Source organism: Pygocentrus nattereri, chromosome 10, assembly GCF_015220715.1.
Source record: "Pygocentrus nattereri isolate fPygNat1 chromosome 10, fPygNat1.pri, whole genome shotgun sequence".
NCBI classification, from domain to species: Eukaryota; Metazoa; Chordata; class Actinopteri; order Characiformes; family Serrasalmidae; genus Pygocentrus; species Pygocentrus nattereri.
Genome location: NC_051220.1, coordinates 23819456 through 23847435, shown reverse-complemented (window position 1 = coordinate 23847435; position 27980 = coordinate 23819456). Strand labels below are relative to the sequence as shown.

General features: G+C 39.5%; 1 protein-coding gene across 3 annotated transcripts in view; it reads left to right on the top strand.

Moving 5' to 3' along the window:
• The window catches only part of crim1 (cysteine rich transmembrane BMP regulator 1 (chordin-like)), a 120394-nt gene that overhangs the window by 41851 nt on the left and 50563 nt on the right, over positions 1–27980 (top strand). For all 3 annotated transcript variants that reach the window (XM_017694531.2, XM_037541935.1, XM_037541934.1), the window contains 3 exons: positions 16809–17051; positions 18047–18167; positions 20094–20215. In XM_017694531.2, coding sequence (XP_017550020.1) covers positions 16809–17051; positions 18047–18167; positions 20094–20215 — 486 coding nt within the window. The remainder of the gene's footprint in view (positions 1–16808; positions 17052–18046; positions 18168–20093; positions 20216–27980) is intronic.

The following is a 27980-nucleotide window of genomic DNA, read 5'->3' as shown; positions in this document are numbered from 1 at the left end:
CTCTCTTTTCACCTTGCTCTGTCTGTTTTTATTGTCTTTTTTTGCTCTCTTTCACTTTTTCTGTCTATGTCTATTTTCTGCTTCACTTTGCTTTTTACAACTCCCCTGGCTTCCACCTCTTGACGCGCTTGGCTCTTTTCCCATTTTATCCCATCTAAGGCTCTCTCTCTCTCTCTCTTTCTCTCTCTCATTCTAGGGGTGCTATGTTGCACATATTAATATTTGTTTTTCAATATGAAAAATGTGAAATTTGAGGATATAAATAAATACTTGTGATGTCAGACATAAATTGGAATGATTTGTGTGTAGCGTCGAGGATGAAGTCAGACGCGTGCAGAAAGTAGAACAAGGGAATCTTTAATAAACCAGACGTAATCCTAGCTCAGAGTCGAAACAGACTTGGGTCAAAACCAAAACAATCCGAAGGAGGAGACACAAAATCAAAGTCCAGAAAACAGTCCAAAAGGTCCGAACACTGAGATCTCTCACAGGCAGAATATCCACAGGGAAATAGCAAAAGAGTAAACGGTAAACAGGTCATAAACGATAAGGCGTAGAAACACGGGAAACGATCAGTGTGTCGCAGAATGAAACAACACTTCACGATGAACCTGTGTTACACCCAGGCTTATGAGCTAAAGCTAATAGCTGAACACAGGTGAACCTCATTAGTATTCCGGAGAGTGAGATCTGTGATTGGAGCGTGCAGACAGGTCAGAGTTGGCAGGAGACATGTGACTTCCTGGAGGAGTCTGGGTGATGGAGTCCAAGGAATACGTGACATTGTGCTGTTCTATTAAAAGCAAAAAATTCAGTGATTAAAATGAAAACAAAGTTGGTCAGAATGGTTTGCTTTGAAATGTGAGAAAAACGTGGGAGGCAGGCATCTGGAGTTTACTTCCTCAAAAAACTACCTTACAGAAAGTTAATACACGAAAGGATTATAAAAATCTGCCTGTCGCTTGAGAACAGAGGAGGACGATGAGGCTAAAATGTAGCTTCACGATGCTTGAAGATGTTTTTACAGTAGACAATATGTTACAGTTGGAGCGAACCAAGTAACACATTTGAAATATATATATATATATATATATATATATATATATATATATAATCAAAAACTGTGAATCCAGTGATTTCTAGGAAACATTTCACACACTGTTCTGCACTAAATAATATTACTACTATTTCATCTGGCAGTGTTTACTTAGAGAGCAAGGCAGAGGTGTCCAAAGTATGGCCTCAGGGCCAAATGAGACCCACAGACAGATTTGAACTTTTTTTTAAGAATTCTGTATTCTCTATTCCTGAAAATGACACGAAAGTAAGAAAAGAGCATCCTGCTTGCTTTGACGCCAGTGTCGCCAAATCGACAGGGAGGCCTACTTAGGGCATCTTCAAGTGATGTCTATTTGTACTTTTTTAAGCAAATCAGTATTCTGTCCACAGACTCATCCTTGACACCTGCTCCTATATTCTACAGACAGGCGGAACGTGTGGAGAGAAGATTGACCCGTTTATGATTCCAGCTGTCAGCCCAGTGCCTTTGGTGTCAGACCCAATGCTCCTACACCAGTAGCTGTCAGTTAGCGGTGGAGCTTGTGCTCATTTCAGAGCAGTTAGCCTGGCTAAAGCTGGTGTTTGTTGTTTATCTCCCCACAGAAAGAGCATGTTGACCATTGGACACTCTGTTTATAAGATATTGAACCTTTCTTTTGCTTCTCTCATTCAAAAACAGTTTATCTTTAAACTGGGAATTTTATTCAAGAAGGGAAAAAAATCTTTACATCTGTTGAAGTAATTTCATCATGAACACCACTTAGGTAAACCACTCTAGCCGAGGACTACTTTAGTTTATAGCTCAGAGTTGGCAGAGTTTTGTCCCAGAAGTTGCTTGCATGATGAGAAATGGGAAAACACCAGTAAACCAAGAGCAGTGCGTATACAATGAAATGAATGGTGGCAAAGGTTTGACCTCGGCAGCCAAGATGCAGAGGAGGGCCGGTGATGGGGAGGTAGAGCAATGAACTCTCTTTCCATCTCGGCTCAGGTGCCAGCTGATGTTTATCTACCAGCTGTCTTTGCAGGGTTTCGTCTGGGCTCAGAGTTTGGGCCCCACCTTTCTGCCGGCATGCCACAGTGTGATATTCTGGTTCAGATCTCACCATTAAAGAGCTTGCTTTAAATCTACTACATTCTTCATGTGCTCAGGAGCGCCCCTTGTTGTTGTGCCACTCCATCTTTGCCGTCATGCTAAAGGTATTGACAGTACAGCGGATGCCTCTGTCAGTACGGAGGGCCCAGTAATGAACAAACAGAGCAGCCTCTCTGGGCTAATAAAGCACCTCTCTACAGAGAGAGAGCGACTGCTGATGGAGCTAATGAGAGGCTGACAGTGACAGACAGACACGCTCCTTTTCAGCACATTCCCTGCGCTGGCCGCTGTGACACAACCATGGCTGGGGTTGGACCTCATTTGCAGTGGCATGGTATAGAGCAGGTCTCAGAGCAATACAGCCAATTGCAAATCTCACTCTCTGGGTGGTTTCAGCTCTGTCTGCTCTAGCAAGAGTTGGAGAGTACATCCATATGGACAGTTTCAGGGTCACCAGATCATGTATATACCTTCCCTTCTTAAACAACCAGGGTATATTTTTTTTGTTTGAAAGCTATATTTTGATGAAAAAAATAAATGTATGTAGTTTTCCATTTAACCCAAATCAAGACAGGCCTGGTGTCTTAAAGTTTCAGTCTTGCACTGGAGCTAAGAGACTAATTTAGCTAACAAGCAATGGAAGCTACTATGAATGGATTAAAGTGCAGACAGAATTCAGTCTTGAAGATGGCTGATTCTACTTATTTTAGCTATCCAATTTCCTTTTGTCCCATTTTACAAATAATAGTCAGAAAATTTATAATGAAATCTTGACAGTTCGATGTGGTTGAAAGCAAGCACATGATTGAAGCATGCAGTTTGGATGATGCTAATTTCTGTTTGATGGTATTCCTGTTTACTAGTGAACAGCACCTTTATATTTCACATTGCATAAACATCAATGATAGGATGAGAAAATGATAGGATTCCTCAGCTTGTTTCTAGATGTTACTTGCTTGAAGCAATTTTATGTACAGAAATGGACTTTTACTACTAGCAGAATATTAAAATATATATATATATAGAGAGAGAAAAATCACATTTCCACAGTTTTCCAATTACCCAGATGTAGTTGATCAGCCAAGACATGTTTGGCATCCAAACTGTACTTCTTTAGTTTAGCCCTTGGGTGTAAATACATCTCCAAAACCTCTCTCAACCTGCTCAAACCAGATCCAGGTCTTCTTTTAGGTTGTGCAGACTTGTCAATGTGGTTTAAAGCACAGTATGACTTACTGTGAACTATAAAAAATTCACTCTGTAGCTGAATGCCGCAGGCAGCCGTTTTAGGAAACAAGTGTTTAGACAACATCTTTTTAGTTTACTCATAGCCAAACCACATCAACAAGTCTGCATAACTTTAATGAAGACCTGGATGTGGTTTAAGGTGGGGATAAGAGAAGTTTAGGGATGAATTTAAGGGAAAGATTTGTGTGACTGTTGGCTTCTAGTGTTTGTTAGCAAAGTTAGCCTCGAAGCTCCAGCACTAAACTAAAGAAACAAAATTTGGACACAATAAATGTCTTCTTAGATCTGCTACACGTAAATGGGTAAGTGGACAGTGGACTGTGGCCGAACCATTCCTTTAAAGCCAAATATCTGCCAGTAGAATATGACATGTAGAGTTCAGTGGAAAAAATGAGCTAAAACAAGTAAAGATTTCTACAAATAAGGTGAATAACATTATAATATGCTTTCAACAGTGTCATCTTGCAAACTACCAGATATATTAAATGGGATTATTTCATTTGCCATTTCACTTGTCAGTACACACACACACACACACACACACACACACACACACACACACACACACACACACACACATATATACAGTGGGGCAAAAAGTATTTAGTCAGCCACTGATTGTGCAAGTTCTCCTACTTAGAAAGATGAGAGAGGTCTGTAATTTTCATCATAAGTACACTTCAACTATGAGAGATAAAATGAGAAAAAAAATCCAGGAAATCACATTGTAGGATCTTTTAAGAATTTATTTGTAAATTATGGTGGAAAGTAAATATTTGGTCACCCACAAACAAGCAAGATTTCTGGCTCTCACAGACCTGTAACGTCTTCTTTAAGAAGCTCTTCTGTCCTAAACTCGTTAGCTGTATTAATGGTACCTGTTTGACCTCGTTGTCTGTATAAAGGACACCTGTCCACAACCTCAAACAGTCACACTCCAACTCAACCATGGTCAAGACCAAAGAGCTGTCAAAGGATACCAGGAAGAAAATTGTAGACCTGCACCAGGCTGGGAAGAGTGGGCAAGCAGGTTGGTGTGAATAAATCTACTGTGGGAGCAATTGTAAGAAAATGGAAGACATAAGACCATTGATAATCTCCCTCGATCTGGGGCCCACGCAAGATCTCATCCCATGGGGTCAAAATGATCATGAGAACGGTGAACAAAAATCCCAGAACTACACGGAGGGACCTGATGAATGACCTGCAGAGAGCTGGGACCAAAGTAACAAAGGCTACCATCAGTAACACACTATGCCGCCAGGGACTCAAATCCTGCAGTGCCAGGCATGTCCCCCTGCTTAAGCCAGTACATGTCCAGGCCCATCTGAAGTGTCCAGACCTCAAGCCCATAGAAAATTTGTGGAGGGAGTTGAAAGTTCATGTTGCCCAGCGACAGCCCCAAAACATCACTGCTCTAGAAGAGTTCTGCAGGAGGAATGGGCCAAAATACCAGCTGCAGTGTGTGCAAACCTGGTGAAGACTTACAGGAAACGTTTGACCTCTGACATTGCCAACAAAGGTTATGTTACAAAGTATTGTTGAACTTTTGTTATTGGCCAAATACTTATTTTCCACCATGGTTTACAAATAAATTCTTTAAAAATCCTACAATGTGATTTCCTGTTTTTTTTTTTCTTTTTCTTTTTTTTTTCTTATTTTGTCTCTCATAGTTGAAATGTACCTATAACGAAAATTACAGACCTCTCTCTTCTTTCTAAGTAGGAGAACTTGCACAATCCGTGGCTGACTAAATACTTTTTTGCCCCCATACACACACACATACATGACTTAAAGTTCCAATGTAAAAACTAAAGGAGCAAATAGACACTAAATACATCAACTATTGCTGTGATGCTGTCGGATTGTATTCCATTCTGTTAGATACTTTGGAATACTTTCTCTGAGTTAAGTAGCAGATTCCTTAAGTCCACAGCAGATGTGCCATTAACCTCAGTATTCAGTAAGGATTTGGTGGCTGGTCGGCAGCTTTGAGGCTAAACTGACATCACTGATGACAATGAGTAATGGAAAATGTGTATAATTCTAGAGGGAAAATACTAGCGTCTCTGCTATAAACAGATATATGACATTGTAAACAATAGCTTAGCAGTCCTTATTCCTCTGACCTACCGTTGAAGGCCACTCATCTGAGCTTATATGTAGATGGTGAAAAAGTCATCTGTGACTTATTGCTTATGCAAAATGTTAAATCAGCTGTGGTTTAAGTGGTGGATGTGTATTTGAATGAGCTATGAAGGGGCAGTTCATCATTGTCTAATGATTCTGTGTTCAGTACCGATTTCTCTCTATATATGTCTCTCTCTCTGTCTGTCTATCTGTCTCTCTCTCTCTATCTGTCTCTCTCTCTCTCAGCCCTTTCACTAAACTGGTACTCACGGCACTCTCCTGGAGAAAGCCAGTGGAGGAGCTGTTATAGGAGTTCCCTACTTCAAGGGTGAGCGAGCACACTCCAAATTGGTTGCCAGAGAAACAAGTGATGAGGAGAAAAAGGTTGCCTTAGTGACAAGAGGTCAGAATGAAACCTTGATAATCGCACACTAACGATTTTCGTAGAGAGCAGGGAGCAAGTCCCGTGCTCAGTACAGTATCAATTATGGCCTAAGTTCATAATTGTATTTGTCTGTAGGTTCTGCACAAGATTAGGCATGCAGGAATTTGACTTATTTTGTCCTGATACTGATATGTGACTGAGGGTATCAGCCCATCCAGAGCTGATGCCAGTGCTCTGTTAGGGCATTGTGTTTCATGGGATGTAAATGTACAGTACAGACTAATGTACCATAGGGCAGCTGGCCATACATCAACTTTCTTTTTAGGATTGTTGTGGTTTTATAACAGTCAGGTGTGTGGAGGAACCTAAACCCACATTCAAGTAAAAGTATTATTAAAAAAGGAATCAAGTAAAAGGACCTTCCCAAGTAATAACATGAGTAGAAGTACAAAAGTATCAGGTCAAAAATCCACTCGAATACCGAATAATTTATAGACCAAGGACCGCATTACAGAAATATCCTGACTTTGAAATCTTATCTGTGTAGTCACCATGACAGCTTTAGTTAGGACTGTATTCATACTTTTATTCTGCAAAAGCTATTACAGAGCAATTTTTTTTTAATTTGTGTTCATCTCCCAAATCTAGATAAGATAAAACCATAGGCATCCTAAGTAGACAAAAATTCAGTCCCAGGATGACCCAAGTGGAGCAGACCCCAGAGACAGAGTTGAATGCATGGCTAAAGCCTTGGGAAATGAAACCAGAGGTGCAAGACTATTCTGAACTTTTTTCTTTTTTTTTATTCATCATACTTGGTTTACTTTTTTCACATGGGTAGCTGTCTAGCTATTTATCTGTCTAACTAGTGATATAAATGTCTCCATTATTTTCATTACACATTTACATTTCAGCTGTGCATGTATTGCAGAGTGCTTGGGAACAGATATGACAGTTGATAATCAGTCTTAATTCAACTAGCTTAGGATTTCCTACCATGATATAGGATGATGTAAGATAAGACATCGTATGAACATAAAGATAGGTTTGCTTCTGTAATGTGAACTTGCAAGAAATCTTATCTTGATCTTATCTTGAGTTTAGAACAGAAAGTAGGACGTTTCTGCAGTGAAACTTCTTAGTCCATCCAATATCTATCAGTATATGCACTCAAGTTTGTCAAGTGCTATTTGTCCTTTTTCATCTTAAATAAATGACAAACCAGATATGTGACCAATTTCCACATAAAATGATAACATTTAACCCCAAAAATATACTAAGAACTAAAGGTTAAACATTACTTTTCACATAAAAATAGTACTGTGCAAATGATTTGTTTGGTTTTTACAACTATCGATTTATTTTTCAGTCGAAATGGCCATAATGTACAAGTTATTCCTTTTTCAAGATGGATTTTTTGTACAAAGAATAAGGAATGAGAAAGTCAAAGTGAAAAAGAAGAGTTTCAAAAAACATTTTACAAGAAAGGAAAATGAGCCTCCTTAAACAAATAAATGGGATTTCTGACACCCATGCAAGACCTGGTAGACTACTAAAACTGCCACCATCAGACCTACAGTACTGACAGCTTTCTTTTTTGAGAGGCAGGAGAGAATAAAGCTCCACTCTGCAGGTGTTATCTTCCTTCCACTGTGAAAAGACAGCTCAACATTATGAGTCTAAAAGCATGTGTAGCTGTCAAGAAGCTGTTACTGAGGGAAAAAAAGCTGCTAGCGTTCTCAGAACAATGGACTGTCCACCCCAGCAGTCAAGCCATCATCATCACTGAATGTATTTGGGGTTACTTGTATCCTGGAAAGCAGAAAATGCAACCAGCTTCTAAGACTGAACTTCAGAGATATGGAGGGATATCTCTGCAGAATATGAAGAATTTATGAAGATAATGGCCTTGAGCCATTTAATTCTTAATTCATATATTCGTTGTACTTATTAGTACTAGGTTTACACAGTTAACTAAAGGCAGGTCAGCTGTTTTAAAGCAGCTGTTTTCCATAAACTATTAGAATGAACTCTATGAATCAGGCTTCTGCACTGGAGCTCTGTGATTCCTAGAACGTTCGATATACACCATGCACTGATCACAGCTACTGTCAGTGGCTTTACCATAAATTTGTCAGAGGCTCTGTAAAGCCATGTGTTTGCTGAAACATGTGCATGTGTGCGCATTAGGCTGTAGCAAGCTCTGTCTGACAGACTAGATTAAGCAGGGCTGTTAATAAGTCAATGGAGGGCTGTATCGATGCAGGCCCATTTTAATCTCATCTCTCTCCATGGATACCCTCGGCTGCCTCCATCTGTATGGCGCGTCCACCACCGGCTGAAATACGAGGAGAGGGATAGGAGAAGAGAGGCGATTCATTTCAGCAGCTTAGTGCTGAGCAGCTCTCGCGCTTCGGAGTCGTGTTTCACAGCAGCATGCAGAACGCAAGCTGGCCGCACTTCACTCACTGTGTAGCTCATTAGTGCAAGACAAACGCAAGTGTAGCCTACTTGTAATCGCACAGGTATACACGACTGCTGGAGTCTGCAAGGTTATATATAGCAGTTTGTCACTAATTCAGTCATGCTGAATGAAAAATTGATGCATGTTTATGATGTTTAACTTTTTTTGTGTACTGTTTTCTCACAATAGTGGAAATATTTTGATTGATTCTATGCTGTACAGTGAAGTTATAAAGCAGGAAAGAGAATTCCAGGCCAGAAACTTGGGCGACCTTTTGTTACCCACACAGCATTAAATAGTTTGATCCAGTTTGAACTTTTGCTGTATAAAAAGCATGCAAGAGATCCACGAGAGGAAATCCACGTATGAAAGACTCTGTGGCAGACGTTTTTCAGCAGAGGACGACTGAACTTCCTTGACATTTTTGTACATTTTATTGTGTCCTTTCACCATTACATTTTTTTTCTTTATTGAATGAATATTGAATAAATAATCGATGAATATTGGATGAATAATCTTGTTTGATTATTATATCTAGATGATATAATATGATGCTGTGATGCTGTGACAGTGAGGCAGATGGCTGAGATTACAGACCATGTGTTGGTAAATGTTTGATTGGCACATTGTAAATTAATTTCATGAGATAAAATAAGCCCTTTTCATAGATGTTGACTGCTGTGGGCTTTTTTGGATTTGAATCTGCAAATACAGAAGCCAGTTGGATGGCAAGAACAGTGTGCGTGTTTATCTGGACTTATCCCATGTAGCTCTCCCCTCTCACTCTCTCTCTCTCTCTTTCTCTTCCTCTCTCTCTCACTCACTCTCACCCCAGGTAGACTTCTGCAGGCTACACTGCCACTGTGGAATAACAAATAATGGCATTATTGTGCCAAGCTAACCTGCCGCTCCCAACCAGAGCCCAGTCTCTATCAATAACTGCCACTGGGATGATGCATACGTGGGCTTTGCTTTGTGTTGTTCGATTCTACAAGTATTAGATGGCTCAATTGGTCAACATTATGCAACTGGTTGAGTATTTCTACTGTATGACTCCATTCACATTACCAGATTACAGTGACAAAAATCAGATTATCATCCTAAATGAATCAAATCAGCTGTCAGCTACTTTCATATGTGATCCCAGATAAGATACACATGTGATGTAGTCATTTGAACATAATGAGAAGAGTGAGATTGGACTTTTTTTTTTACATCACTGGCTGTGTTTACATGCAAAGATGTTTGCTAAGCAGATTGAATACATTCTGATTACAGGTTAAGGCCGAGGTGTTTATACGCTCACTCTACTCCACAATCTAATGGAAAATCTTCGTTACATGCACACTACGAGTAATCCAAAATGACGCACGTGTACCACTTAGAGTAAACTTTACCATGACAGCAAACATCACGTGAGTCCAGTCAGAGTGAGGTGAGTTTTAGTGCTAGTGTTTTTAATTGCTTTAAAATATCAGAAAAATATACCTCACATTTACTTATTAAGGAAGTGGCAAGAGGAAGACGTCGTGTTCTGAGACACATAAGATGGACCCCTGTCCAACCGCCATCTTTTAAAGCTCAGATCATAAACATTGTCTCCTCTGCAGACCAGTTTCTGCTCTGATTGGAAACATAATCGGATTCTGGCGTTTACATGGCTATTATTTTTCTATTTAGCGGATTATTTACAGAATTACCCACCTCGTTCAGTAGGATAGAAGTCGTATTTCAATAGGCCTATTGCGACTGAAGTGTATACATGGATGTATTCTATTACAATGGAGCCATTTAGTGGATAATTAATGGATTATTAGCCTACATGAATACATGACTACTCAATGTGGTCATTCCATTGTTTGCAGGGTGTCTTAATAAAGTGGTTTAATTTGTGCGTGGGTTTTATTTCAGGGCAGAGGTCAAGCTAATAACAGATAAGGGTCAAACATAAATTGTAATTCTCATGGCTTCTCATGGCAGAAAGCTGGATCTAAGTAAAAGATCAGAATTGAGCAATAAGCCTTGGAATCTGAACTTAGCAGAAGGGCTGGGGAAAAAGGCAGTAGTGATAAATCCACACAAAATTATTGATAAAGATGAATATTTTATAGTTTATTTGTCTGTTTGATATTCAGTATGTCTTGGATAGTTTTCTGTTTGTGCCAGAGGGGGTGACAAAGCAATAATCATGACAACTAAACATTGCAAAATCAAGAAATAATAAGGGCATGCAGACATTGTGTTTTAAAACTTGAGGTGTATCCAGTCTTGTGCTTAAAAAGACGCAAGACACTCTTCTCAGGGGCGAATAAACATGGTAGATTGACAAGGAAGTGAAAACATGAGAGAGCAATTTGAAAAAATGCAAGAAACACATTTTGAAACTGACATATACAGGGCTGTGCAAAGGTCTGAGACCACCCTTTCATAATTGACATTCTGTACTGTGATGGCCCACTAAGGTCCCCACATGTAACATCAACATGGGTTGTGTATTGGGTATTGGAGTGTGCTGGCGATTTCATGTAGTTTAAGGCCGTTTTTAAATGTAGTTTAATGTACTCCACATAAGTAGAGAAATACACTGTTTATACTATGTATATATCTCTCTGATTCTTTGGAACATTCCTAACACTGCTCATATCTTGTGCTAATGGTTGCTAATTTAACATAGTTAAAATGTATACTTTTCTATGCTAGGAGTGCACACTAGCAAGAAGAGTCAGACCATGGGTTGGAACCGTTTTAACACTTTATTGAGCTCACCAAATGTGTTTTACCACCTTCTTTGTTTATTCCCCAGGAACCATGTCTGCAGCATGGGTCAGTGGGTGGTGCTTAAGAGGGAGTGCGGGCTTACGGAGCATGTCTTTATAGACATGCTCGGAATTCTGGGAAATGTGGACTAGACTATCTGGATTCTTTCTATGGGGTAAACCAGAAGTACTCAGAGTTATGTGAATCATGTGTAACATTACTGTTTTTATACCTAATATTGAAATATTATTTTGTGTGTTGGGAATGTGCTGTGAAATGGGAAACAGCTTATTAAGCTAAATGTAATCTGTTAGTTACTGTTGGTGGAGAAGGTACCTTGTGGATTGTTTATGGTTTCACCCATGTTGTTAAAAGTGGCCATGTTGGCCTGTTTTGGGAAAAGAAAAAAGGTGGTTTTGCCTGGCCAGAACCTTGTGTCCCTGTAAGGGGTAATCAGTGTTTAAATTGACTCCTTGTTGTGCTCCTTTGCTTTCGGTCACACCCTGACATGTACAAGTACTGTATTGTGTTCAAGTTCAGACGGTAGTAATATCTGCAGCATGAAAACAGCTAAAACATATGCTTTAAACATATCCTAGTTCAAAATTTCAAGATTAACAGTTATAAAAACAAAGAAACAATGGAACACGAACATAACCTGTAGTGTGCATTTGACAGGCTGTTTAAGGGGATTGAAAATTTGGCACAACATCTGTTGAAGTGCGTTCGGCTACACTGTGAAGTTTTTTGTTTTTAGATTTTGTAGAAAGTTTGACTGTGTCCTAAACCACATTGAAAACTGCTCAACCTTAAATGGCCCATGACATGGAAAACCAAATTCTTTTACTTTTGGGAAATAAAGTAGCTTGAAGTAATAGGTAAACATTGATAAATTGTCAAAACATGCCATTTACTACCCAAAGACTACCCAGCCCATTTTTGGCCTCCTCAGTTGTTCAGGGCAGATGCTAGCCTTGGTCTGAGTCATGTGTCCACACTGTGTCAGGTCTATGTGGACTTCATTATAGCGATGTGCAGGTTTCCTCTCCTAACCGAGGGTGTGTCGCTGACGAGTTGCTGGGGGCTGCGACTGTTCCTGTATTAAAGTTGTGTGTAACAAGCTGCTACCATGCTGCGGCAGATGCCTGGCAACATCATGCACGTGATCAGTGATGAACAGCTGTCATTATCAGAAAAAAGAGGGAGAAATGGCTGTGAAAGAGGAAGAAAAAGCTTTCAAGCAGCAACTCTTACAGCCGGGCTGTTAGGATGGAGCAGTGTCCTCTTTCTCCTGCCACTTTTCTACCAATACTCCATTACCGTGCCCAATTTACCCCCAACAACCCTGTGCCGAAAGCGACCCAGTCAGGGCCATTTCTGCGTCATAATGGATCCTTGCAGGGGTTTCCATATTCCTGCTGTTTGAGCCCATATTCTGCTTGCAGAACAAATAATGAAGGGGGAAATTAGTGCCTAGGACATTACCCACAGTGGTAAACAGGTTCAGAAAGAGATGGTGGTATAATATGTTTAGAGGCTCTTGCGGGTCATTGCCTGTGGGTCGAGGCCTGTTGTTGATGTTCCTTGCATAGAAACCAAATTGATGAAATTGGTTAAAAGTCTGACCGTGGCCGTGCATCAGCAAAGTAATGGAACGTATGAATAGCGGATGGTGGATATGTCTGTTTTGAGCAAAGCTTTTGCACAAGTTCTCGAGCGCATTAAGATGAGTTTAGGCCAGTGGAAAGAGTGAGAAAAGGGGTTGGAGAGCCTTGAGCAAGAGAGAGAGAGTGGGGCTTAGTAAAATACGTCATTACCATAGATGCTTATTCTATTCTGCAAATAACCCTCTTCAAACATGCTCACCATTTCATCTTTCAAACACAGAAAAGCTTCTACACACTGAGTTTCTTCTGAGTGCCAAATAGTGGACGTGGTGGGTTTTTTCTGCCTAGGATGATGCACTTTTTAGCCAGTGACCGTTATCAAAGCATTCAGAGTCTTTTCAGCTGCTGCTTGAATCGAGTTCTGCTGCACGTCAGAGTATCTGTGTACTTCATTTTCTTGGATGCTGCTTTATTTCACGTGCATGCTTTTTATTTTTTTTTTTTTTTTTTACCAGAAATGGCTTTTAATTTTGCTTCTCTTCATCTTTCAGGATTATTTCTCTGCCTGTCAAATCATTCCAAATGCAAGCTGCATTTGCCTTGAGCTGAACATAATGCTATCCTCATTTTCTCCAATACCTTGTCCAGAACAAAAGGCCCTGTGACGTGCTCTTGCATAATGACACATAAACACAGTGCTATGACCACATTTTTAAATAGATGGTGTCTCTGCACTTCTCTTATTGTGTATTTGCAGGCATTATGTGCTGTTTTCTCTGTCTCTCTTTATCGCTCTCTCTCTCACTCTCTCTCTCTCGCTCTCGCTCTCTCTCTCTCACCCCCCCTCTCTTTCTCTTACTACCCTTCATTTGAGGTAATTACCCTCTTTCTCAGGAGAGAGGTGCAGCTCCACAGTGGACTCTGCTCTGTTTGCACATCAAAAGGAAGTAATGGGCCATATTGTCTCTGCATAATAGATGCATTTCATACATTATATGTGATTGTCTTTCTGTCTGACTAATATCAAACTGAAAGCTTGGACTTATCACTGTACAGTGTCTACAAGAAACATACACTGTTTCTCATGAGCCGATGCTGCTTCTGTTGCTGAAAGTAGTTAGCACTGGAAGTTTTTTTTAGCCATTTTTTTTCTTAAAAGACATATATAATAATAATAATAATAATAATAATAATAATAATAATAATAATTTTTAATAGCAGATGTCATACATGCAGTCAACAATAAAAAAGGAAAAATAAACCATAAAATAACAATAGACAAAATAATAAAAATAAATCCACTAAAATGTAAAGAAATATATTAAAAAAAATAATAAAATGAGGCATTTATTTAACAAATTACAATTCAAAATGTGTGCAGTCTCCTATTATTTCTAAATGTGTATAATCTGCATTGGTATGAAAGTTGTGTTCATGTGGAGTATTGGCAGCATGTGCAAAGACAATAGTAGGGGACCAAGTACAGATCCTTTGGGTTCACCACTGACAATGTCATGCCTGTCAGACCCATGGGCAGTGCATTGTCTCCCAGTATTGTCTTTTAGGATGTGGCAAATGAATTCAGTCCAAACAATTGGTTAGGTATATTTAGGATTATACTATAAGCTAATTTTACTGCTACTTTACTTTGTGTGATGGAGAGGGCAGTTTCAGATTTTTTGGGTCAGTTCACGTCATGTTCAGAAAGAATTTTGCTGGGCTTGGACTGAATTTGGTTGGGGGGTGGTGGGGATCATTAAATTATTGGTTAATATTATGTTCCCCTGCCTGTTGGTGGAGGATGAAGTAATCACAACTCATGACATAAATGGTCAATATGATGACTTATGACTAAGGACATGAAATAACAAGGTCAGTTTTGATTATATGTTGACTTTAAGCAAAGTTTGTGGATAGAATAGGTTTTTAGGTAGATCATCTAAAATATAAAATATGGCTCTCATTTACTTTATAAGAAGTGTTCAGAGTGTTTTGAGGGCAGTAGTCTTCAGGACTGTTTCCATGACGGTGTGGTTTTGCGAAGCTGTTTGGTCCCTACAGGCCTGCAGTGCTGCAGCCTCTTCACCTTGTGCTCTGGCTGAACTCCAGCGAGCAGCAAGAATCTGGCAGCGCCTCCTCCAGGGTTTACTAAGAGAAGAGTTTGGGCTGCATTAATATCCCGCCTGCTTCACTCAGAGCTGTATTAATATGACAGTGTCGATGCTGTGTGATCTCTCCTCCTACTGACATTTGTGCTGGGTCATATCAACGGTGACTGCTTTGGTTTTACCTTTCTTTTATTGTCTGTTCTCTGTTTTCCTTCATCCTTTGTTCTTTATTCCTCTTCGTTTTGGAAAAGAGGAAAGGTCGACCACGGTCAGCTATGCCTTCAACGTCAAATGTGTGTTCACAAAGTGGTGCATTTTGACCACAGTGGACAATATGCTGTTTAATGTATTGGTCTCTGGCAAACTGGCAAACTTTTGTCAGTTTAAGAGAGAGTAGGTCTGGCTTCAGCCCCTGCTAGTCTGTTCACCAACTAGTGCTGTAACATTAGCACAAATAACTAATGCAGGAAAGTAGCTGAGGAAGACAGTTTAATCTTTCCATGCATGATCCCCTACTGTTCATAGGCTTGGTGTCAAAGCCAAAAAGACCCCTACGTCTTACACAAATGTTCTAAAAACTGACTTGACAATGTAAAACCATCAACACATTTCATTTGCTATAACAGAATATACTGTTGCTATCATAAGAAAACACACTTGAAAATGATAACTGTATAGAGAGAAAAGAATGTTCTGACATAATGTCTGTTATGTTCCCTATTAAATATCTATTAATTTCCTGCTGAACAGTGCTGTGCAAACCTCACCTGCATACCACAGACCCTGATACAGCTGCTGCATAGACTTGAACTATTTAATCATAGCCATTCATCTGCTTTTCCCTTTTTCTGTGTTTCAGTATTTCATACTAATGGTAAAACCTTAATTTCTGTACATATTGCTCATGTGTTATTGTTTTACTGTCCGGTGTCAACCAGAGGAGGATGGGTTTTTCCCTTCTTGGTCTTGGTTCCTCTTAAGGTTTCTTCCTGTTTATCTTAGGGAGTTTTTCCTTACCGCTGTGACCATTGGCTTACGCGTGGGGGCTTAGACCTGGATTTTTCTCTAAAGCTGTTTTGTGTCAATGCCTGTTGTAAAAAGTACAATATAAATAAACTTTGACTTGACTTAAATATGACTTTAACTGTTTTGTAAATTTTTTTTTGCTGTTTATTCTCATTGCAATGTGAGTTGACAGCTTAAATCCAATCACATTACATGCTTGCAGTACAAGAATAACAAGGAGCAATGTACTCCCATGAGCCAGGTTCAAACCCTGGTTTTCCATGTGTAGAGCCAGTAACTTAACCACTCTGCTGTAAAGTCAGTTTCAAAGCAATCCCACTAACACAGCTCAATAACAAATCTAGCTTTAACTACTAGCCTGTAAAAATACATTAAACCCGGTGATTATTCTCAGTCAAAATGTGGGAAGCAGTAATGGCTACTGTCACAACAAACCTGCATTACCATAAATTACTAGCAATTGTGACATTAGCTCTTAGTATTTCATTTATTTTATTTTATTTTAGTTTACCACTTTGCACAGCAGTGAATGGTTCTTTATTTGAAGCTGAAGTTAGCTAGGTTAATGTTCGCATCACATATAAAAAGAGGCTGAATGTGGTGCACACCCAGTCAGAGACGCACTGTTTTAATCGTAATTCATCAAAATATCATCATTGCAACATCGCTCGTGGATCCTTTGCTGGTGAGGTCAAAGGGTGTCAAAAAGAGAAAAAAAATTAAAAAGGTGATGGTGACAAATTATTGTCACAGTTTGGTAATATCTGATAATTTGATGATTTCTTTAATATCTGATATTTGTCCAATAGAATTGGGAAAAATAATATCACAGTTTGTTAAATTAAGGTTTAAATATAAAGAATATAGTGGAAATCTGCCATGTTTGTCCACCACAACCACACTCATATCTAATATGTTCTGCCCTTAGAGGAGAGACCGGACTGTTCCAAGGCCAGATGTGAGGTTCAGTTTTCACCGCGCTGCCCGGAGGATTCAGTGCTGATTGAGGGTTACGCCCCACCAGGCGAGTGTTGTCCCCTGCCCAGCCGCTGTGTGTGCAGCCCTGCAGGGTGTTTGAGGAAAGTGTGCCAGCCAGGCTACCTCAACATCCTGGTGTCCAAAAGCTCAGGAAAGCCTGGAGAGTGCTGTGACCTGTATGAGTGCAAACCAGGTAAGGATGAATTCATGAACAAAGCACACTGCCTGTCAAAAGTTTGGGTACATTTCCAAGCCCTTTTTAATGCAAATAAGCATGTTGTTGTCAGATTACATTAACATTTACCGTTAACAGCTGACACAGAAAGGTGGCTATGTCTGCCCTTTAATCAACGCTTCTTATTGCAAATAAAAAAAAGGGAAACAAGAATCCTTATAGGATTAATATTTACAGAGACAAAATCATACATCAGTCTCAGGATCACACAGAAAGCACCAGTTCTACATGCAGTTTGTTATGGCCAGCATAGATATGCAATTCCTTTGGTGGGGGATTTAACTGTTAAAGTCTCTGAATAATCCTTATTTAGGCATGCCATGCATACCATGGATAACAGTTTGATGAAGCTGAAAGTTGTCAAATGTTCCAAACGTGTATGTATGTATGTATGTATATATATATATATATATATATATATATATATATATATATATATATATATATATATATATATATATATTTTTTTTTTTTTAGCTAAGAAGTACAATTTTTGAGGGGCTACAGTCTAGAAGTGTTAAGTGCTGTGCACGCTTGTGAGTGAGCAAATCTTTATTAGAGTGGTAAGTTACGTTTGACCAGGAATGTTTGCTTCCGTTAGCGAGCAAAAGAAGATGCATTTGTTCAAGCCACCTAGGCAAAACGCAGGTGTTTGTGTGTGTGTGTGTGTGTGTGTGTGTGTGTGTGTGTGTGTATATGGCCACATAAACCGTCTATTTCCTTGTCAAGACCTGGCGGTTGCAGTAAACAGAATCACAGGCAACCAGATGCTTCTTGCCGATGCTGATTGTTGACATTTTGTTTCCAGTTTTTCACGCTTAACCTCAAGACTCCATAGGCACCGCTTTAAGCAGTGCATGTAAAATCAAAGGCACATCATATGCTTGAGGGTTTAGCGTGGGTTTGATGGAGTGTTCTTAGTGATTGTTTATATGTGTGTGCGTGCATGGCAGTTTTCAGTGTGGACTGCAGCACAGTGGAGTGTCCGCCTGTCCAGCCAGTGCAGTGTCCAGCCGACAGCTATGAGACGCAGGTCAGACTGACAGCGGATGGTTGCTGCACCCTGCCCACAAGGTGAGTACACCCATTATACTACATTCCAAATTATTATGCACCTGCCATTTTTGTTTGTTTTTCCTAACCAGTCAGTACGTTTAAAGATTTTTTTTGTCCTTATGTGAATGTGAATGTTATTACAAGTGGGCAATGGCTTTAATGTTATTTTGCAAAGAACACAAAATACTTTGTTCCAAATTATATGTAGAATGCAGTTTTTGAAAACATTCAGTGGGTCGTTGACAAAAATCTATTTCTATTTATGGATAATTTTTCAAAAAATAAAAGAAAGATAAATTAAAAATTATATTTACAGATCCAGTTACATATTGATAATAGGATTGAGGTCAGGGAATCATGATGATCAAACCATTATTTTTTTTCTCATAGCAGCCAAGGATGGTGCATTGTCCTGCGTGAAAATGATTTTATTTTGGAAGGCATGACTCTTCTTTTTATACCATGGCAGAAAACAGTTAGGAACTTGCACAAGTCATTTTAACTTGCTCAGGGAACTCAAAAGGACCTACCATCTCACTTTCCAATATTCCAACACAGTCTAGTTGGAACAGGGTGGCCATTCACTAACCATCCACAACTACATCCACCTAGACCATCTAGTGTAGCACAGCATTCATCAGTGAATAATATTGTTTGGAAATTAGTCTAAATGTATATAGAGCCCACTCTAAACGTTTCTCTTTATGAGCTTTGCTTAGGGGTGGCCAAAATACAGCTTTATGCACAGCTACCAGCCTATGGAGGATCCTGCATCAAGAGTTTCTTGAGACTCCAGAAGCACCAGCAACTTCAAATACCTGTTTGCTGCTCAGTAGTGGTGTTTTTATATCACACATTTATACAGTTAAATTGCCTGACAGAAACTTTCTTTAATAAGCCTTTATCTGACTGTATTCACCTGTGCTCTGAATTTCTCACATCTTTTCACAGCTCAATGATATCTCTTTCATGCTTTCTGTCTGCTCCCCAGATTGCATGAGAACTGTGACTTGCTTAATAATGTGGAACAGTCTCTTTTCCCTTTAATCAGGATAACCTGGCACACTAGTAAACAAACCTGCCTGATATGAGAAATAAAACAAAGAATTTATTTAAAAAACTTAAACCTAAATCATTCTACTGAAGTCAGACTAATATATTACTTGCATAATAATTTGGAACCCGGGTGATGAAAAGATAATTATAATTGTCAAAGCGCAAAATTTTCAACTTTGACTGTAAATTTAGGAGGTATTTTGTGCTGCATGGTTACTTTAGAAAGTTTCCAAAAGTGAACTTATCAGATGTAATACAGAGCAAAAAGAAGTGTTTTGTTTTTTTAGGTGTTAAAATACTATTCATACCTTCAGAACTGAGGATTAGGAAACACACAGTTATCAATATTGCAGAACATAAAAGTTACCTGTATCACCCAAACCTTTCCCCACCTGTCTTTCATCACATCCATAAACACAGACCCACAGTACCGGCCTCTCACTCTAACAGCCAGAATTATGCTCCTTCAGCTCATGTAGCATTCATCTTCATGTTTCTGTGCAGGTCCATTTCCAAAGCACTGCAGTGTTTCACTGTCTGCTTTAATGCTTTTATTTAATCAGGTTTTATGGTGTTTAGTAGAATGCAGTCCCAAATCGGGCCCAATACTGAATGTAGCAACTTTATTGACTGGGGTATTCTTCTATTACTGTGCAAGAAATGAATGACATCAGCATTATTTTCTATAACAAAAGTGGCATCTCTCTGACTCTCTCTCTCTCTTTTTCCATGTCTTCTCTCTGTTCCTCTGATCTCTCTCTCTCTCTCTCTCTCTCTCTCTCTCTCTCTCTCTCTCTCTCTCTCTCTCTCTCTCTCTCTCTCTCTCTCTCTCTCTGTCTCTCTGTCTCTCTCTTTCTCTCTTTCTCTCTCTGTCTCTCTTTCTCTCAGGTGCGAGTGTTTGCCCGGTGCCTGCACCTTCCCACAGTGTTCGGCTGGAACATCCCCCCACTTGGTCTCCCGTGGCAACGGAACACCGGGGAGGTGCTGTGATGTGTTTGAGTGTGTCAATGGTGAGTCTTGTGTTTGCTCTGTGTGTGTGTGTGTGTGTGTAAGAGGCACACAGGTGAAATGTCTTGTCAGAGGACGCAAGACTGAGAGCAGTAGCTGCTTACACAGTTTACGCTGTCATTGAGAGAAGACAGAGTGACCTGATCATGCGAACATATAACACTGACCTGTGGGTGCTTTAAAGCAGTGCAATCAGAGCAGCTCATTTAAACAGCTTAGAAAAGCTTACTGACTAGTTTGACATGAAGCCAGGAAACAAAGAGCTGCTCGTTTGCATTTTAGTGATTACCTTTTTGCTCTTTAGCAAAAGAAAATGTTGCTGCATTCTAGACAGTGTTTTAACACATGTTCTTTATAGTGGTAAGACAGGCTAAATAGCCACACCTGACTAAGCAAACATATACGGTCAGACGTCCTGTAGTTTTGATTCTAGTTCCATAGTGCAAATCAAGTATCACCTCATAGCTGAAGGCCAGCAGGAATGATCATTTAATTGAATAACACCATTAATTATTTTAACACTGCTAACTTATTTTCCTAGTTTGACCTATAGTTGATCCATAGTAGACACTGCTTTCAGATACAGCTTTTAAATGGCAAGACCTGTTGATGGCTGTTATGGTGAAACCAAAAAAAATATTTCAGCTTCACTCCAGTGAAATTGTTTATGCTAAGCCTGTGCACCATTTACAAGCAAAACGCAACATTCATGCCAGCGATATCAGTGATTTTGCTGACTACATTGGACAGTTCTTGTGTGAGATCTATGGATAAACCAACAAACAACAGAACTACAAAAGCAGCAGCAAAGTGGAAAACTACAGTTCCTCTCAAAACAAGACGTAAAGTGCATTAACATTACAGCATTTGGTGATGCTCTTATCAAGAGTGACTTACAATTCATTTTATACAGGTAGGTGACGATAGAGCCAAGGACTCTTATTGGTATAGCGCAGGGTGCTTGACTCAACAGGGTATGGGTGACCCAGCAAAGGTGCTGCCCACTATGCTATACCAACCAAATAAAGTTGTGGTATGAGAGTGAAAGGCTACTATCACAGAGTTTGAAACATTTAATGTTTATTATGGTTGAATGGTTATTATGTTATATATGGTGTAAACCCCTACTGGATTGGAAGATGCAGTGACTGTTGTTTTCATTGGACATTGATTTTCATGTTCAGGTGTATTTCAACTCCATCATGAATATAATGTTATGGAATTATTGAAATTAGTAAATTCATTCTGATTAAGCTTTTTTGTTCTTTTAGTTAGAATGGAAATGGTCTTTAGGGGCAAATTTGAGCAAATAAAACAAATGCAAGAATCATATGTATACATGTGAATTCAAACTCCATTGAAAAGTGCAATAGATCATGATGCTCACATTAAAACATACAGTGGTAGGTTTGAGGCTCTTTTGCCTATCGCAGCCTTCTGGGATATCATCAAAAAGGCCCATATTGCAACAACAATCAACAGCAGTATACTCGGCGGCTCTAATATGGGTGGTTATATGATTCAGTAGAGAAAAGCAACCTGCGTGTTCATGTAACAGGGTACAGCAGTTCCTCTGTAGTGCTACATTTAGTCTGTTTGGCTTTTCCTGGAAATGCAGTAGGGGAGCCCCTTAGTCCTGCTATGCTGTTTCTAAACTTAGGTGATTGCTAGAGTCGACATCACATCCAGTGGTGTGTAAAGGCAGTGAGAAGATGACGGTATTTGTGTGTGTGTGTGTGTGTACGCGGTGCATGTGCTGTGTGTGTTGTTGGTGTGTGTTTGCTGGGGTGTGTTAGTGGTGATAAGGGTCTGCTGAGCAGATTGTTAGCAGTGTGTGAGAGGACAGGTAACTCACAGAGAGACAGATGCTCAGTAAAACATTTAGAGGATGATCACACACACACACACAGTCTCTTTCTCTCTCACTAATAAAGCCCAAAAAGCCTCAGTGATGAAGAGAGAGAAATGGAGACAGACAGACAGATGAGAGAGAGAAAGAGACAGAGAAACACAGAAAAGTATCTGAGATGAGAATAAGACAGTGAGAAACAAGCTGAACGCTTGTCCTATTCACATCGAAAGTGCAGTTTGAAAGCGTGAAATTTTCAAATTGTGAGAGCTGCAGTTTTTATTATAGTTTACTTTGTCAGCAGTTTGTCCAAATTTTATGTGGGTGGGAAATTTCAACCTAATAACACAGAGCTTGTGAACTGCCTGTAGATGAATTAGCCCACTCAGAAGAACCCAAGTACCCATGTGCTGTGTGCAATACACAGGACCAGAACTAACTGGCAATCTGACACACTACACTCAGTGCTCAAGCCATAAAAAGTGGATGTGCTGGTCTTTGTGGCCCAAAAAACAGGCATAGTTTATACAAAATAATCACAATTTAAATTGCAGTCATAATATTGGCCAGTAATTCACGATTAGATATTTTGCTGTAGTTCTAAGTCAAAGCGGCATCCATGGTGGTCTGTTTTTTTTTTGTTGTTTTTTTTTAAGCAAATATCATCGGAAAATGTGGGAAATGGCCCCCTAAGAACAATGGGCCTCATTCACCAACTATTCTTTAGAAGAAATCTCTTCTTAAAACCTACTTACACAGTTTTCCTGAGGATTCTGACATTGACCAGTGTTTTCTTATTTGGGATTTGTTCTTCAGTGAGATCAGAATCTACACATACAAAAGGTGTGACCATTTCTGTGCTTTGAGAACACATCATGAATCTGACAGGCTTTTTCTTTGGACTTTTCACAAGAGCAAATTTAAGAAAAATCTAGGAAGATACAAGAGAATGAGGCCCAATGTCTATTTACTGTAATGATGCATAAGCCTACACAGAGTTAGGGGGAATACACTGGAACAGCAGGCAGTTTTGTTTATTTATAGCAAGAAGATCTTTAACGTTGTTGGGGTAAGAAATTCCACTGTTAAATACTGCCAAGCTGCAGACCGCAAATACATTTATACCTACATACATTCTAATTGCAGTGGTCTCACTTTCTATTTTCACTTTTTAACATAACATTTTAATCTATTGATGCTGATAACAAGACTTAAACATTTATAATATGTAGAAATTGGAACTACATTTTCCCAGGAGTAGCATTGTGGAGACATATGACATTTATTTGTAGAAGGTTACAAATGCTGTAAAATAAATAAAATGATGATATTTTAAGATAGTAGCAGACGTGGCATACAGTAAATGCACCCTCACATATTAGTTTTGAAATCTAAATGTCTCTCCAGTTGTCTTTTTTGTAATCAGTCATCTGCCGAGGCTGATATTAATGTGTATCCCTAGTCAAACTTACGAGATAAGGAAACAAACACTAAAATGAGTTCAGGTTTGTGTGTAATATACATGTCCATGTCAATGTTCTAGTGTTGTAAGTACAGGGCCATTTATATGTTAATACAGGTAGTGATGTCGTATGAAGGCCACTGGGAAAAAGGGTTTCATAAAACTAAAGGAGACTGGAGTGGCATATGGAAAAAAGGGAAAAAACAATCCCAACAACACGTGTGAAAATGATTCCACTTCCCCTGCAGGTGTTTATTTCTTTTCTGTTTATCCTACAGTCAAGTCTGAGGCACATGCTGCACATGAGAGAGAGAATAAGAGAGAGGGCATGCAATAAAAGTCTTCTGTGCTTGATGTATGGCAGATAAGAGAAGGACGGAGCAGCCACTCCCTTCAGCACACACAAATATGCACATGAACACAAACACACGCAAAGCAACAAGAACAAACATCTGTGTGAGACACCGAGCCAGGTTGTGTGTCATCTCTGCGGCGTGCTATGAAACCGCCCCGCGTCTGGCGACTGATTAGAGAACAAAGAGGCAGAGGCTGGAGATCAGCGCAGGGAGCATCAAAGCCCCCTCAACAGAAATACACCCTGATTGAACATCTGGCCACTGGTGGCTACATCCATTGCCGAGCCTGTGTTAATATTCCACAGCCGGAGGGGGGAGGCAGAGAGAGAGACAGCATGTGAGAGAGATTGATAGAGAAGATGAACTCATCTTCATGGGTGTAAACCAAAACGCAGATCAATAAACCACAGCTGTCCCACTTCCATCATCGCCATCACAGAAATCCCCACAACCAAACTCAAGATTTTGTCACGACACCATCAGATTAATGTAAAAGGATAAAATCGTGCTGTGGCACAGCTATTTATGATGCTGAGCTACAGTATATCATGCACACATTTGTTTAAGTTTGACGAAAGTGTGCAGTTTTCTCCTTAGTTAATCAAACAAGACATCTTTATTTTGGCTGATGCTGCTAAAAAGTAATTAAAGTTTAAGACCACCATTTAGCTTTGTGCAGACTGCATGCCTAAACTGTTACACACTTGCTTCAAAGCATGTCAGATAGTTCAATAATCTTAAGTAGATTTGCTTATATGGTTTCTGACTCGGGATAAATATTTACTGGTCCCAGAACATATTGGACACAATTTAACTTTCATCAAGTTTTTCATTTTACTTTATAATAAACTTATTTGATTCATAGAAACGCTTTTAGCACAACATTGGACTCTTTTTGTGGAGAGAGCCTGGAAAAGAATACCTGCCAATTCCATCTGTACAGTACAGAGGTGGAAAGAGTAGTAGGTGATATTCCAGTTCATCTAGTTTTGTCATAGCATTTATGCCAGTCTGCCACAATGAAGTTCACTAATGTTATCCTGTTTAGCTGAATTACAGAGTCAGTTGCATTTCAAGTGAAAATAGAATCAGTTGCATTTTAAGCAAAAATAAAAATGCAACCAGACATTCACACCCACTGTGTAGTCAATTGCAGTCTGAGATATTTGCAAAGGACATCAGAGAGATATATGAAAGGAACGGTCGGTTCACCTTTAGCCTAGCATGGACACCAAAACGCATCTCCACCTCACTCAGTCAGCTGCGCCAGATCAAGTCAGTGTATTGGACCTATGAAACAAATAATATGAGAGATTCAGACATGAAATAACACTAAGCACATTTTTGCCAAGGCCGGAGACGCCACTACAAGCTTAGGGTTAGAAAGTAATTTTGTTATAGGTTTGTGTTCATTCAAGAACATTTTAGAGTTCTCTCACTTGCATAATTAAATGGTTAAGATTAAAATAAAGTAATTCAGAGTACGTTCATGTGAAATTCTAGAGAAATTTACCTAGTCAGAATTGTTCACAGTGGTGGTGATAGGAACCCGACGTCTGAAGTATTTAATGCCTCCGAAAGTTCCCTCACAGGAGGTTATTACATGAAATAGTTAAAAATATTCCAACATTACATATAAAAACTCATGTGTAGGTTGACTGGTGGTTTTGGAAAGTAAATAAAATGGTTATGCAGAAATTGTGAAAACATTTCCCTTTAAGTGTGGCTCTTATTAAAAATAGAACAAAAAGCCACAGTTAACCTTACTTAAGCACCTGAAGTGGCATTGAAAAAATATGTAAATGATTTCAAATAATTCTATATAAATGCAATATATCTGATTTATACAAAAACAGATACTTTAGTTATACCATAATATAATGTTGCTGTCCAGTAAAAAAATACCATGTATCTCCATTTTTGTTGATTTTCAATTTTCTGGGTAATGTCAGCACACCAGCTGTCCTTAACGTTGTGTGAAAATTTTGTGATGAATGGACCAATAGAAATGCTCTAAACTTGGAATGAAACCTCTTTACATTAACTTACATTAAAGGGTGAGTGTTTTTGCCTCCTCCTGTAAAGTCACTATTTTGGAGATACTTGTTTTTCTTTGGACAGTGACAATACATTTTTGCCATTTTTCCCACTACTGTTTTACAGTGATGTCAGTGAGGCTGTTTAATTGATAGGCTCATGAAATTGCTTAAACTGTAACAATTAGCAAGCCAGCTGCCTTTTGAAAGAAATCTTTGCCAAAAAGAAAATTAAAATATTGAAATGGTCTTTTTAGCAGAAATACCAGTTGGTTTGACATTTTTTTATATTTTCTTTGTTTTGTTCAGGCATGACACACACGTCTAGATACTTTTTGGGGCCGTGATATGTGTCTGTATTTTTTTATTGGGAGCAGTAATGAAGCAAACCAAAGAAGCAAAGCTTGGACACCAGACATATGTAGGCTGATTAAATAAGGAGAAATTTGTGTTAATTTGAATTTTTTGCAGAATTATTTCTTTAATCCTGTAAATGGCCTGACATGAGCACAGCTCTAATAAAACATCTGCACCTGTTAGATACAACCCACATGAGTCTGTGCACAGTGAAAGAGCAATCTGCTCTCGATCAGTCTCACCCCTCCAGTCAACCGTACACTCACCTGACACTGATAAGATCTACTCAGTGCAGCCAGCGATCAGGAGGACTGCTGCTCCTGCCGTGGTGCAATTAAGTAAGTCAGTATTTGTCTGATTAGGACAGTGCAGTGATTGTGTTGGGGGTGAGGGGTTGGTGGGATTTGCTGAGGCCTCTGTTGTCTGTTTGTGGTTTGCTCTGTAGAGGTGAACAGGCTCTAAACTCCTCTCACGCAAGCTGGCTGGATCAACTGTGCCATCTCCAAACAAACCGCCAGCTAGATCATTCCGTCATCAGCAGATGTTTGCAGGAGACAGAGTGCTGTCTCACACGCACACACACATGTGAGGGTGTGTGTTTGGGATGACGACGCAGAGCGTGTTCTCAGACAGTGTGTTTGTTCACCAGATTTCTCTTTCAGACAGTGATGTCACCCTCCTGGAGAGCAGATAAGAGTTTGATTAGCTTTGTGTATGTGAGAGTGGGTGTCTGAATGTGACAGTGTATATAAGTGTGTATATGCGAATATGTGTATGTGTGTGTATGTGGGTGAAAATAAGCACACTTTTGCACATTTTAGTGCACATATAATGTACACTGAACACTTTATTAGGAACACCTATTTGTGTCTATACTAATTGTCCATTTTATCAGCTCCTCTTACCATATAGGTGAACTCTGTAGTCCTACAGTTACAGACTATAGTCCATCTGTTTCTTTGTATACTTTTATACCCACCTATTACCCTGTTCTTCAGTGGTCAGGACCACCACAGATATTATTTATACATAGGTATTATACATAGGTGTTATTTGGGTGGTGGATGCTGTGGTAACACTGCATTGGTGGTGGTATGTTAGTGTGTATTTCACTGGTACAAGTGGATCAGAAACAGCAGTGCTGCTGACGTTTTTAAATACTGTGTGACACTTAGTGTTTATTGGTCATCCTCTAGTCCTTCATTAGTGGTCACAGGGCACTGTTGACTGGATATACTTGGTTGGCGGACTACTCAGTCCAGCAGTGACACTGGGGTGTTTAAAAACTCCAGCAGCACTGCTGTGTCTGATCCACTCAGACTAGCACAACACACACTAACAGACCACCACCATGTCAGTGTCAGTGCAGTGCTGAGAATGATCTACCACCCGAATAATACCTGCTCTGTGGTGGTCCTGTGGGGGTCCTGACCACTGAAGAACAGTGTAAAAAGGAGGCTAAAAAAGTTTGCAGAGAAACAGATGGACTACAGTCTGTAACTACTAATTGCGACCTGGTCTCATGGTATATATGTCCCTCTGACCTTTTTTTTGCAGAGCCACAAATACGTACCCTCGAGTACATTTTGCTGCACTTTTGAGAAACAAATGTCCACTGGGGGCGCTAAAGAGAAGCTTGCACTTTAATGTAACATTGCGATTATTTTGCCTTTGAAATTGACTGTATTTGACGTTTTGATTATTTTT